The 15,197-nt window shown below is 42.7% G+C and overlaps 1 protein-coding gene across 2 annotated transcripts in view; it reads right to left on the bottom strand.

Moving 5' to 3' along the window:
- rps6kc1 (ribosomal protein S6 kinase polypeptide 1) overlaps window positions 1-15,197 on the bottom strand; it is a 103,804-nt gene that overhangs the window by 44,206 nt on the left and 44,401 nt on the right. For both annotated transcript variants that reach the window (XM_064339255.1, XM_064339256.1), the window contains 3 exons: window positions 14,228-14,320; window positions 4,318-4,365; window positions 3,503-3,635 (listed from right to left, as the gene is read on the bottom strand). In XM_064339255.1, coding sequence (XP_064195325.1) covers window positions 3,503-3,635; window positions 4,318-4,365; window positions 14,228-14,320 — 274 coding nt within the window. The remainder of the gene's footprint in view (window positions 1-3,502; window positions 3,636-4,317; window positions 4,366-14,227; window positions 14,321-15,197) is intronic.

Genomic DNA, 15,197 nt, shown 5'->3' with positions numbered 1-15,197 from the left:
TTGCCAATTTGCATATTCATAGATTCTGCCATTCTCAATGAAGGTAAAGTTGTAGAGATGCTAACTATTTTCAGTAGTTCATGAAACATTTTTTGGTGGAAAAACCATATTAAACAAATTATTAATCAGTATAGAATAGGTTGTCAAATAAATCCGGAGGGGTACGTTAAAGTTGAATAAATTGATTTAAAGTTGACTCTTTTAAACATATATTATATACAGTACATAACATGTCAAAATCATAATCATATATTTAAAGCTGAATTACAGAATACTGAAAAACTCTGAAATAATTCCATCTCATAATATACAGTAGTCATGTCATTTTACAGAATTACTACACTCCTACATTTGAACAGACATTGAATTCTAGGGGAGGAGAAAACAGCAAAATTAAAACCAAAAATAAAAAAATACCATCCACAGAGAAAGCTGGCAGATCCAGCGTGGAAGTTTGCTGATCGAAGGAGCATGCTCAGTATAAAGTCATGGGAAAAGCGAGAGAGAAAAGGTCAGCCAGGAAATCAAATGGAAGACAGTTCTATTTCTAAGACCAGGAGCCGGAGCACCAGTTCTAGCCTGAATAATTGCGGGAGCACATCTGGTGTGCTTTGAAATGAATTGGCCCGGCACTACCTCGATAATGACGGCACGGTAACTGAGTAATTTAGAAAATGCTGCATTCCGAAAGTCACCCAGGTCGATACAAAGCTTAGTTTGTTTAATAACTTCCGTGAAGCTTTACTCCAGAGCTCAAATGCATTACTGTCCATATACACAGCATGTGTGTGTGTGTGTGTGCGCGCGCATGTGTGCGTGTGTGTGTATTCATATATCCAACACTATCTGACACCTTTATCATCCAAAATAATTTCCTTACACTTAGAAATAAGTAATAATTTCAGTCCATTTTGAGTTACAGAATTTGTGGCTGGGAGTTTCAGCATTACTGGTAATTCAGGGAAAGAAACCTAGAAGAACAGCCAGTGTCCCTGGCAGATGGAATGCGCAGTATACTGCACTTGCAGTGTGCCCAGTGTCCATTCCTCAACACTTTCTTCCTCCTGGCCTTGCAGACTGCAGCTTAACTGACGTACAGTCACCCGCTTAGCAGCTCTGACTCGAGAGGGAGGGTCTGAAGATGTCTTCCAGAAGACTTGCCAGACAGTCCCGGGGCAGGTGTTGTTCGCGAGGAGTCTTATCGGGCGAAACACCCGCCGTCTAATTAGGCGGCTGATGTACGCGCCCTCTCGCCGAGCATAAAATATGGGGGCCGTGCGCGCCACTGCCCGCTAACGACCTGCGTCGTCAACCACTGTGGGGAATAATGACCTGTGACACGAGCCCGCAAACATCTGGCCGGCCCAAGGGCGGGCAGGGAAAAGGACCGGAGCAGAATGAGGAGAGCGGAGCGCGTCTCGCCGCGCGCCTGCGCCTCTCTCTCCGGGAGAGGGCCGGGGAGCGCCGCCGCCGCGGTCGCGGGGGCCCGGCCGCCCGAGCGTTAAAACGAGAGCGATTACGCGGTCGCTCGCTCCGCTCTCCCGGCGCGTGGGGAAATGCGGCCCGGTTCCTCGCGCCTGAAACGGGGCTCCCGGGGGACTGGCAGGCCAGGCGGCGTACGCCGATTATCCGACGGCGCGCTGAAGCACTCACCGGATAAACAGTTGGGGAGGGTGTTGGACTGTAAAGTTTGTCCAGGCGCTAATTTCCACATGACTCAGGAGCGCTCATTTGTAAGATAAACACTGGGCATCTCTTTACGCATCACTTCATGCACACATCAGTTCATACCTGACATTTACGTATCAGGCTCGAGAAACTTATTAAATACTCAAGTCCAGCGCAATGATTTATCGGTTAAAACATATATCATACTTTTCAGTAATTCATGACTTCTTTATTATCCTTAGACATCATTTAAGCTATGATACAGCCATGGCAAATCAACCACATTGAGTTAATTTGAAGGAGCATTTTTATTATGGACAAATTATGTTTGGATCGTAAATATGAACACAAATGTTGAGTGACTTAATTATTTTTCTCTAGAATTGATTGTCTTGGGAAACTAGTTTAGCTTATGCACTCATTCCTCCAAAATGTTTGTGCACCATTTCCTCCAATTTAGGCTCAGGCAACCACAAATATGAACACAAGGGTCATTTTGGGTTTAAGAATATCAGAAGGGGTTGTTGGGTGGCTCATCCTGTTAAGGCACTGTTCTAGTGCTAGACAGACCTCACAGGGTATTGAAACCGGACCATGCCAGTGGCCAGCAGTCCTGCCGGATGACACACAATTGAATCTAGCATCATCCAGAGATGGGACGGCTTCATTCGGAATTAGATGACAACACCTCATTGCACAACAGCGCAATCAAAGCCTGCAAGTATGCCAGTCATGCCGCAGATAACGTTCCTTCCTCAGACTCATGTCTGTGCAAACGCAACTTGTCAACTGTGGTGCAATAAGAAGCGGAAACTGGCTTTGTGTGATTTCGAAGCAGAGCACATGAACGTCAGCACTCTACCAAAAACACAGGGGTGATTGCAGGCAATGAATGGTTATTTTTGTGTGCGTATGTGTGTGCATGTGCGTTGTCACAGGGAACGGGAAAAAACCAAAGGAGAAATATGGGCCTCATGCAAAAAAAAAATGAAATAAAATTGAAATAACAAGGAATGTCAATTATTTTCTCAGTAAACTACCACAGATGCATAGGAGAAAACAAAGAGCATTAAATACCACAAAGGCTACATTCCCCCACAGTTGGTCTTTACAAACAAGGCATTTATTCAGGCTAACGTTTACGTCGACAGCCTTCCTCAGAGCTTTAATTGTTGTTAAAATCGCTGTTAAACAGAATGCTAGAGCGAACAAAAAGTGAAATTGGCAAGTACACGAGAGTTTGTGTTCTTTCACGGCGTATAATGGTTATTTTCTCATACTGTATGTCGAACAGCTCCGTCCCCGCGGCTCCTGATTGTGCATTTAGCGGACGTATGTAGTCCTGCCCGCGCTCCTCTTAGCAGCGCTCACGCTGACTTCCACCTTCATTCGCTCAGTGTGGACTTAAGTGCCTCTCATTCACCCTGCCACGAGCCGCAGAAGGCCGGGCGGCCAACAAAAGAAACAAACAGTGGGAAACACTTAAAACAAGGCTGTGCGGCTTGCGTTAGCCGGCAGACCGCGCTTCCCTTCGGCTAAAAGCTGCCAAGACTCTGAAAGTCTCAGGAGAGCGTCAAGTAAATAAAAGCCACCCCCCTCCACTCCCTCCCTCAAATCAGGCCTTTTCCCTTCTCCACCACCCTGCTGCCCCCTCCTTTCACGGCGACAGAGGTGTAGCCGAAACCCCTACGGCTAAAAACCAAACCTGGACAAAAGGGACGAAAATAACGGGTGTTAACAACGGCAACAAAAAAGAAAAAAAGAAAAAAGAAAACGCAACAAAAAAAACAAAATAATAATGAAATAATAGAAGGGCTTTAAACGTTGGGCGTACCTTCGGCGTGCTGCAGCAGGAGGAAAATGGAGTCCTCGGAGACGATGTACTTGTGCAGATGCACCATGTTGGGCACGCGGTGGGGGACGATGGTCTTTTTGTTCCTGCCACACTCGCTGCTTTTCCTCAGCCCCTGACAGAGAACAAAAAGGTCAGTCGTACCCTCGGTCGCCTTTGGAGCATGCTGCGCTCTGTGTTTATCAACCAAACTAATCTATTCTTGTTACTCTCCACTTCAGAGAGAGGCACTCATCTGCGGGCCCCCCTCCCCCCTCAGTCCCCCCCCCCCCCACACAGGTCCCCCGGGGGGCGCGCTGATGGCATCTGGCCGGCATCCAGCACGCGGAAGATGGCACAGAGCTGCCATTAAAATCAATTACATGGGTCAATGTTTTTATTAGAGAATTTCTCAAACTAAGTCATCAGGATGGCAACTCGCTGTTATTTCCAGCGACCTTTCTGCCACAAAGACCTTGTTCGAAAAAGGAAAGAAAAAAAGAATCTCGTAGTTTAAGGAAAGGAAGACTCAAGGTCAGAAAAGGCCTTGGTTTCTTTTTTTAATGTTTAAAACAGCTCTTGAAAATGGAAGGGGAAAAGCATAAATATAAATGAGAGCCTGTACTGTACAATAACGTGTACTTGATGATAGACTTTATTAATTTTACTCATATTAACGCATATAGTTGATATGTAATTTATGCATTTCAAACAATAAATGTATGGATATACATAATTTACAAATGAAATAACGGAGCATGAATTCAGTAGCAAGATCATTCATTTTCATTATTATCATAAGAAAATGCATAACTTACTTTAAGAATGAATGTCTCGTGTGTTCTTTTATCCAAGACCAGCATGACCTGAAAATAAAAGTTCTCAATGTGAAAGGCACAACTGTACACGACACAGAATATTCTTTTAATTACGCACCCTTTCCTAAATTTTCAGGAAAAGGGATAAAACAACATTGATTGTGAGAATCCAAGAGGCATACAGATAAATTGTGTACTACATCGTTCTAGAGGTAAAATTTTTTGTTTAATTATGCAAAGATCAGTTGACCTCAACACCTTATTCAGCAGCGATTAAAGATTGTACGCGTGCACAATTAAAACTCAAGCACTGCACGCACACAAGCACGCACGCACGCGCGCACACACACACACAGGCTGCTCTCTCCCGCGAAGTAACAGGAGAGGCCCCTCAGACAAAATGAACTAAATGAAACCTCACAAATCTTTACCACACCCTGGCAAGTGTCAGATGACACTTGAGACGACGCAGAAACAATAGTAAAGAGAGCCGGCAGTAGCCTTTCTCACTGTTAAGACCTGGTGGCTGGAAGCCCCAGCTCTTTTACACCAGAGGACCTGCTACCTGTGACCCGCCAGCCCAGCAGCAAGGCGAGCCCAGAGAGGGAGCCAGGCCAGCGACTCTACGCCTCCTTGGGCTGTCGGTTTGGGCAGCTGGGACAGGAATGCTCCCCTCCCCTGGTACCCCTGCCCCAGGACCCTGCAGAGTGGCCTCCCTTCAAACAGACAAGTGCAGAGCCTGACCTTTCTACCAGCTACTACACTGTGGCAGTCCACCAAAAAACACTTAAGCCCAATTCAACAGCAGATGAGAACAGAGAGCCTTAACTTTTTTGTTTAAAAAAAAAAAAAGAAAACATTGAATGTCAGTGAGTAAAGACTACACAGGCCAGATCAAAACAGTTGCGAAATTCAATTCATGTTTCCATAGCAACCATTTATTAGTTGGATGAGCGGAATCTTCTCACCTGTAATTATGGACTCAAAATTCTAATTCTTGAATCTTGGAGACCACAATAGGCACACGCAGATGTACCAAGACTTCCCAGTGAGGAAAATTTACTGACATTTTTTTTTTTTTTTTTTTAATAACAGTCTCATAGGGTGATTGCCTGACCACAACCTGCTTTCAAACACCATTTCCGAAACTCCTCTTTACTTTCAACACTCAAAAATGCAAGGAAAATTATAGCAATTACTTTTACCCGATTACTAAAACCTTTTGTAACACATGCACTTTTGTTCACATATTACAACCCAACATTTGCATGATTTATTTAAATGTCATTGTTTAACTGTCTTATCGATTGTAATACTGTCTTTTGTATTCTTGTGTAGGTGTATTAGTGCACGCTGTTCTTTTTACTCGCTTCCCCAAAAGAGATATGGATCTCAGTGGGTTTTTCTTGGATAAATAAAGCAGAAATAATAGAATACAATTCATTTACAGCTAAATTCTAAGAGCAGTTTGTTCCAGAAGAGAAACAGGCAAACCAGTCTTCATGTCTGCAGAGTATATCACATCGAAATGGCAAGGCCATTGCCAAAATCAAAAGACAGTTGTGAATACAATACAATGTAGATTTCCTATCAGTTATAAAGGGATAAGAATGTCAATCATCAGAAAGGCTGAGATTCCGATGACCAAAGCCAAGCATAAGAGGATAGCTCTCCTCAAGCACTGACCTCACAGAAATTCATATGCATTCCTCTGAACATTCATCTCACAGATTCTTACATTCAGCACACACCTTAAGGCACTAAAAGCATTGATTATTATATACACATCTCTTACATCACCAAACTCATAGATTACAAACACATCTCTAAACTCAGATTCTTATAAACTGTGCGCACCTCTTAAAGCAATAATGTTCTAATATAACACATATTCTCACATTCACTCCTCTTGCATTTAAAGAGGAGACACTGCAGTACAGAACATATGTGACTTTGTTTTTTTTTTTTTTTGCATGTTTTTTTTTCCGCATGTTTTTTTCCCCGTCTGGTCCCTGACCCCAGCTTCTCCGAAACAGGTGCTGGCTAAATGATTATAAATTGGGCCCTGGATGAACATTCATCGCGGAGCCAAGCGGGTCTGGCCTTAATATAATTAAAACGCAAACATCAGGCCAGCGAGGGCCCTCCATCTGTTTGACATTCTCCTTTCACTATCTGCCACGCATCGGCAAGGAGGAAGTTTAAGGAGAAAGCGGCAGTTTGTTTGACACGCCGCGCGACTCGGCTCGGCTCGCCCGCCTCGCCCGCCCGCCCAGCGGTCTGACGCCGCGCTGGACTCGGTCCGCCGGCAGCTTGGCCGTACCTGGGAGCGTCTCAGGAAATGTTCTTAATCATCCAGAGTGGGACGGGCGCCACGTCTTTTTCTGCCACTTTCCGGAGAGGCAACACATGGGGCCCCCGCGATCGGCCCCCCGCTCCCCTGGCTCCGGAGGGAAAACGAGCAGCGGCCGCTCTCCCAATGTCATCGGTCCGTCGTAAACCGCTCCACCTCGTCTGCGTGCGTGTGCGCAGGCGTATGTGTGTGTTAATCGCAAAAACAACGTTTTGATCGTAATCGCGTTTTTGATCATCCCTAATGCTAGCATCAGCCAGCTCCCTCCATCAAGGTATATTTTCGTCGACTGCTTCGGCCCTGAATATGTCACAAAGATGCTTTACAGACATAAAGGTAATGGACAAAAAGGACAGGCTACAGATAGGTGTGCCTCACACGTTATTCAAGTGGATAACTTCCCAACATACATCGGGTAATGCACAAAAATGCTGGACAGAACTGGCTGCCTATGACTATGGTTGGGTTGGCTTGGCTGCATGGTGAGACAGTACGGCAAGACCTTCAGCAAGCAAGACAGCACAGACTGTCTATGTTTCACAAGCAATGGTGTCTAAGGTGATGTCAACAAGAAACTCTGAGGGAAAGACAACATCAACAAAAGGCAGGAGCAGGCAAAGAGCAGGTTCCAGCATTGTGATGTCTGTCTAATAATGAATGAATTAATTAATGAATTCATTCATTCATTAATAAAAAGGCAAGCAACTGTAGATCAGGTGACCACAATTTTCAGTCCAGTGTTCAATGTCCTATTAAATACTTTACATTGATGGATTTTTTTTTTTTTTTTTTCAATAGCAAGAGTAGCTTTTACGAACACAAAATTGGAACATTCTCATTGGTGATACTCTATCACAGCAAAAATACAACACGTAAAGCACAAAATTTTGTGATTAAAAAAAGTGATAAATATGCTATTTTGTCATTAGCTAATAATGAAGTCACTCTGGCTCAATTTGGTAGCAAAATCAGAAATATTTCCAGACATCTTATTTACAATGTCACTGAGCATTTACTCTGGCTCTCTTCTATGCTTGCAAGACTTAAAGGTCAAGGAAACTGAAATTTGTTAATTATTTACTGTGTCATTTAATTTTTGTTTTTATATTTAAAAAATATTTTTAAATGATTCTTGCAAAAAAAAAAAAAAAAACATAGAAAAGCCTGTGCCGACATAGGCTTGCTTTCCCCCATAGCTAAATGTATAATGTATGTCACTAAAAGTTAAGACCAGTGAAATCTTTTCAACTTGTATGTAAATGATGCTCTTGCCACTTTTCTGTGGGCATGCTAAACATTGCACCTTCTCTGGATGCAGAAAAACCAATCAGCTTTTTTTCTTTTACAAAAAAAGAAGAGACTCACAAGAAATGTTCTGGGTTTCTCTTCTGAAGGTCCACGGGCACTGCAATATTGAAAATAACCCCAGCAATTAATATTTAAGGTGCCTATTTACACAAGAATCTACCGACAAAAACAATGTGGCTTTGCTAAAAAAGCTAGCGCCGATGCATGGTGCAGTGCCTTCCCTCCTTTCACCTCCCTCCCAACTGTTGCTGCTAGCGACACTCCCGGTTGCCGCAGAACAGACGTGTGGTGAATCAGTAAGTAGGCCTACTGTTTGCGATAATTAAATAGCTTTCAAGCTTAGATATGTGGAATCAAACCTTTCTTTATTTGGAAGTAATGTCTGGAGTTTGAGACTGCTGTTGAGTCTAATGTTAGTGTACTGCAGCTTGGTGTTACACAGTAATTTTACATTGAATGATCTGCAGGTTGAACTATACAACGGTAAAGCCTAGCTTATGCTGCTTGCTTTCGTAGTTTCCTGGAAATGTTACTGCATGGGACAACCTGCTTTATCCTAGCAATGAGGAATGGTTCACATGCCGTGTCTTAGGGATATTGAAGAGTGCAGAATACATGTCCACCCTGTCCTTATCTGCAGGGGTCACAATAATCAACTAGGGTTCATTTCAATGGATAAAACTGAGTTAAAACCTTACTAAGAAATACTAAGACAATAAATTCTCACTTCTGGGGAAGATAACCACAATCCAGGACCTTTAAGTGCATGGGCAAGTTTAGGGCAAGCGGTACTGACAATAAAGGCACAGCTTTAAATATCCTACTTTCATTCCCCCCCTCTCTCAATTCGCAAGTAACATGCTGATATGCATTGCAACCCATTCTTTCAGAGCCAAAATCCATATTATTAAGTTCCAGGATCATAGTCCTTAATCCTACAAAGGATCACACATCATTTACTTACATACATATAAACATACATACATATCTATCTACATACATACTGCTTTTCCATAATTAATTAATTCACTATTAAAATATATTTTTTTTAAAGTTAAACCACACCAGCCTAAGTAGGCATTGCATTTCCACATTTTCAGCAAGTCCCTCAAAGTCATAATAAAAGCAGTTTTTAAAAATGTCACAAGGTACATATGAAGTACCCTGTCAAGATGAATGCCTGGTGCTTATTTTCACAAATATGAGTAATGTGTGTACTAATGCTTATAATAAATAGGCAGACAAAACTGCACTACATATATACAGAGGGGTGACAAATTAAAGGAAAATCCAACATAAAGTGTCTTAGTAAGGTGTTGGGCCACCACGAGCAACCAGAACAGCTTCAATGTGCCTTGGCATAGATTCTACAAGGAACTCTAATGGAGGGATGTCGCACAATTCTTCCTAAAATATTGCCTGATGATGGTGGTGAAGAGCGCTAAAACTTTGCTCCAAAATCTCCCGTAGGTGTTCAATTGGGCTTAGATCTGGTGACTCTGAAGGCCACAGCATATGATTCACATCATTTTCAAACCCATCAAACCATTCAGTGACCCCTTGTGCCCTGTGGATGGGGCATTGTCATCCTGGAAGAGATCACTCCCATCAGGATAAAAATGTTTCTTCATAGGATAAAGGTGACCACTCAGAAAAACTTTGTACTGACTTACAGTGACCCTTCCCTCTAAGGGGACAAGTGGACCCAAACCATGCCAGGAAAATTCCCCCCACAGCATAACAAAGCCACCAGATTGCCTCACTGTAGGGGTCAAGCGTTCAGGCCTGTACCGTTCTCTTGGTGTATGCCACACATGCATTCGCCCACTTGTCGAGAATATGGTGAAGGATGACTCATCTGACCATATCAATTTTTTCCACATCGCAGTAGACTAGTGATGCACCACTGAACTCTCAAATGTCTTTGTAATGAGGCGTTTATGCATGGCAACCCTACTATAATATCCCTCTCCGTGTAGTTGTCGATGGACTGTTCTTTCTGACAGTCTGATCACGTATGGCACTGACATTCTCAGTCACCTAAGGAAGAGTTGTTGTTCTGTTTTTCCTTACATATCACACCAATGCACGAGCATCACAGTAATTGAATGTGTGCTTTCGACCACAATTTCAGACCCTATTTACTTATTTATTTCCCATAGATCAAAATGTAGATGTCACTTTCGTTACTGTTCCTATTGAAACAATAGCTAGTGAGCAGTCTTTGTGACTGAATCTCCTGCCATCCATGTCCCAATAATGAACCCTCTTTCAAAGTGACTCTTTCCTCTTTTCCTCTTGCCATCTTGATAAAAAATCGAGATCAACTGGGCCTGCTCAGCATTTTCATGCATGCCACAGAGCATAATAGGATGTTAATTGCTTAAATGCATCATGCAGTACACCTGTATGGAAGCATCTGCATTTGTTATGTTTCTCCACTCATTTGTTCAAGTTTTTCCTTTAATTTGTCACCCATCTGTATATATGAATTAGTCAAACACATCACCATTGTTATCGATCAAGCTACAAAATCAAAATCACTGAATAGATGCTTAGAGTAGCTAGTTTACAGACTATTTGTCAGCCAACTGCTGAAAAGCACAGGAGGCTATTTATCCACTATTATATGACTAAACGACTGCCAATCAATACCTTAATGGGAAATCCCTTGTTGCTACTTAAAGCACTCAAGCAAGGTGCCTGCCTGTCTCTAATTGTGCCAAGACCAATTAAACACACGGAGGAAAGTTTGTATTTAGTTTAAATGGTTCAATTCAATAATAATAACCTCAAGTATGCATCAAACATATTTTACCAGCGTGATAAGATGGTTTCTCAAGTAATGTATGTCTCTAAAAAAGAAATACATCACAATCTATCAGCAACTTTGAATGGTAAACAAAGACCCCCCAATGCCAATAGATGACAAATGCCAGTAGATTACCACTGCATATTTGGCTGAGAAGAAACTGGCCAAAAAACTGCCTCCTGCTGACAATATGAATGTGATGAATAGTATGCTAATTAAAGAATAAAGGTGGTAGGTTAATTATGCATTCCTATGGAGATAACATAAATTTGATACAACTTGAAAAAGCTGCCTATTGCGCTTTTTCATTTCCAAATGACAGATCTGTCACTCATCTCAATTATGAATCATTGCAGGTCACCATTTCAAGAATGTGAATAATAAACCAAATAGAGACAGAACTATTTCATCTCCTTGAATATAGAACCATTCTTAGCGTCACATCCATAATTTTATCATTATATTTTCACTTTAATTGTGTACATAAGCCCCTAAAGACGTGTAACAAAGGTGACATGCTTTTCACTGGTTTATAACCTTCAACCTGGAATACAATTCTGACATGTTGCTGACCTATTCTACCCATTTCCAGAGTGTGGATGAGACCGAATATCAGTCAACCAATGAACCTGGAAAGCTGCACTTGATCTTGTACATTGTCTACCGTGGAATTTCAGCGAAGTGCTGAAAAAAGTATGTTTTCCAGAGGAACATGGATCCACAAGCAAAAAAAACTGACTTTTTAGGGTATTGTGTTCTTACGCACACTATGATGTGGACTATGATCAAGCACGTGGACACAATGCTGTTTTGCTTTTTTTTTTTTAAGGCTGAGGCTGTAACATTTTTCATTTGTCAGGATGACCTCTTAGCAGCTGCTGATCATACTATTATGACAGACCTGAACCTAAAGGACCTCGTACATACGGATATTATCTGTATACTGGCAACTAGGAAATGACATTCCACAATCCTTATGATACAATTACTTATCTATTATCATATCATGCAAGTCAGTGTCACTGGAATACAAAATTACATTTAAGATATGACCACATTATCTGTTACTATAGAAGCATTTATTAAGCATCTTCTTGTGTCTGTGAACATCAAACAGCATGTGAAAGCGCAGTGATAGTCTGTGTTTGCTTGCGCTGTGCCTGTTTGTAGCAGGTTTCCTCTTATCAGAAACCAGCAGTCCAGCCTGTGTCCCACTTCCCCCGCAGGTCCAATGGGGCATTAGCCTGGTACTTCAGTCCTTTGGACTCGAGCCCACCAACGAGAACGGAAACAGGGAGCCACTGGTTAATTTCCTCCACTAACAGCTCTCCCTCTCCCTCCCACTCTCGCTCTCGCTCTCTAAGCAGAAGACTTTCTTCTGCACTACTGAGTTTTCAACGAAACATTCAGGCAGAAAAAAAAAAAAGTTCGGAAATTAGCGCCATTTCGGCCAGTGGATGCCTGAAGGTCGGCCATCTGCCCACCAGCCAAAGTGGCAGCAGCTACCTTTCAGCGCATATGCATCAGAGCAGCGGGGTGAACAGACTGAAGGAGTCCTGCAGAAAGCCAGCAGACGGCGAGCGGCGAGGCCTGGGGGCAGCTACCAGGCGGCCACCAGAAGGAAACCCGGTGACCCTCTCCACGGTCCCGCCAACCCCTGCCGTCCGGGTCGCTCGGAGACCATCGCTGTCAGGGAGGCTGCGGACGGGGGGCTCCCGCCGAGACGCTCGATGCATCCCTCGCCGAGAAAAAAAAAAAAAAAAGAAAAAAAAACCGCCCAGGGCCTTCTCCCCTTCCGCGGCCGGCGTGGCTGCCCGGCATATCGGCACACTGTTTATATCCCGTTAGATTTCAAACGGAGGGGGACGGCCGTGAGCCAGCCTGTTTATATGAAATACAAATGGGTTTATCTTGTGGGGAAAGTGTTTTTGTAGTCGACCTCTGCTGAAATAATATTTAGTTGGGACGGCTTTGATAGGAAAGTGTCTCACGGTAAGGTAACCAGCAGCTGTGTCCCACGAGAAAGTCAACAGATAGTATATTTTTTTTTAAACCTTCAACCGAACCATTACGGGCAGGTGTTTTTTTTTTTTTTTTTTTTACTTACTGGAAAATGAATAGATACATAACAAAGGCCAAACTTTTTAAAAACTTTTTCGATGGCTTTTATTTCTAAATATGTCATGAAAACGACTGCTGTGTCTCTAGCTTTTCATTATCAAAGGCTGTGAGGAATTTATGATACATTTAATGGTAAATGAAATTATGTGAACAACACTGTGACAACTTCACAGTTCAGATGAATTAAAACAAACACTTCACCTCTCTGCAAGAAATAAAACGGTAGTGTGAGTTGTACGACCACTGATAATCCAGGTAGTCATAAACAAATAAGATCTCAAGGTTATTTTATATATGATTCTGGCAGTAAGCTTTCCAAGATTGAAAAAAACAAAACATCCTGTTTTATAACTGCCCACGGGTCTCAGATGAGTAACAACCTGTGGTATTGCCGTTTTTAAACCAATGACAACATAACCATGAGCTCAGGCATGGGTCACATGGGGCACGAATACACCATTACGAAATACTCCTGTGTGTCAAATGCGCTTCAGTATTGTAGCACTTCATATACATTTTTACCAAATTAGCAAATGGCTATTTCTCTGAATGGAAGGGTAGCTGAACTGACATACTGTATCAGACTCATTTCAAAATGCAGTGACACTACAAATCACATAGCAGAAAAATGAAGAACATTTCATTTCTTCCACAGAATTCTGGTATAAGAGTTGCAGAATGTGATGCATGTTCGCATCTTTTTACCCCAAACATCTGTGATTCTTTTCAGCATATGTTAACCTTGACCTTTCCCTTAGCATAAATCGATGGCAGAAAACTTGAAGAGTATTGTTACAAGAGGAGGAATACCTTCAACATTTTAATTCAAATGTATAAAAAAAATTTTAAATGTATATTTTTTTCCTGTATATTACAAATGGGTCAAACTGTTACGAATGCTCTTTCTGTATCATTACTCACACTCAACTAAGAATCTGGCTTGTGTGTATTATGAGGCACAAGGAGCAGTAATTTATTTGCCCTTTCTGAAGACTCATACGGCTAAATTGATAAATAAATCATCACAACCTTTGGCTTGACCTTTTTCCCCACCCCACAAACTTTGCATGACCTTACAAGATGCGCTCAGATTAAAGACTTCCTTTCTTCTATTTTTTTTTCCCCCCCCCCGAGGGCGCCCTGCCCCAACCCCTTACCACACCAGCCAACCTCGCCCTCCCCGGATGACGGACGCATTTCAATCGCTTCTGCCTTTTGTTTCATATCCCAAAGATCCGCCGCTTCAAAGGACAGCCCGCCCGGCGTGTGGGGGCTGATCCGCCAACTGAACTCTCCAAGAGGCGCTCAAGAGTTACCTTGTCGATCACACCGAGGACCCTGAAGGTCTCCAGCTCCGCGGCGGGGCCCCTCTGGCTCCGGGAGGGCCCTGAACCCTGCGAGCCCTGGGTCTGCCGGGGGGACATCAAAAGATTAAACATCAATCACCAGCCACTTGAAGGACGCCGTACGCCCGATGCAGTGTAAAGGCCACCGAAGGAAGCGGATAGGTATATAAATAAATAAAGAAAGAAAGAAAGGAACGGCGAAAGACAAGCGCGGTGGATTCGCTGTTTAAATCACAAGCGGGGGGGATGTTAAGGTCAGGCCCTTTTTGTGCCGTGTTCACCTTTATTCTGTTGTTACACATTTTTTCTGGCTCGTTTCCACCTGTTTAGTCTTTGTTGTAAGCTTTCAGCTTAGACGCGGGTAACTGCTCCCTTTCGTCTTCCTCTAGGGGTGCTTCTTGGAAGAAGAGCCGTGGCTCAACTTGATAATAGATTTACGGGACAAATCTAACCAACTATAACTGTCATACATAACTATAACTCGACTGTGTAACTGTGTTTAATCAGGTACAGCACCTACCTATTCTGTATTGTTCTGCTCTGTTCTGTCATTGTTTATAAGTGGTTTACAGGGTACTCCTGGCAGCTAAGTGTCCGCAGAGAATAAGAATGAGTTACAAACACGGTAGTGTCGAATGCTTCTTAATGTTTATCTCACTGACAGTGTTTTGCCACAAAGCACAAGCCGGAGTCTTGCTTCGCCGTGGTAACCGCCATATATTTGTGGCCAAGCAGAAGCTACAGTTAACCTCTGCACAAATTAATTTGTAAACATATTATATAATATATAACACGACCCACACTTGATTCATTCAATTCACACTTGATTCATGGGTATGATATACCTATCAGCTGAGATTCTGTTTATCCACGCATAAAATCTAATTTATAGTAAGCTCAACATATGGAAGACAGCGAAATTGAACACTTCATTTAAACG

This window comes from Anguilla rostrata, chromosome 6 (assembly GCF_018555375.3).
Source record: "Anguilla rostrata isolate EN2019 chromosome 6, ASM1855537v3, whole genome shotgun sequence".
NCBI classification, from domain to species: domain Eukaryota; kingdom Metazoa; phylum Chordata; class Actinopteri; order Anguilliformes; family Anguillidae; genus Anguilla; species Anguilla rostrata.
Note: the sequence above shows the minus strand (reverse complement) of the source record. Positions and strands in the feature narration are given on the sequence as shown.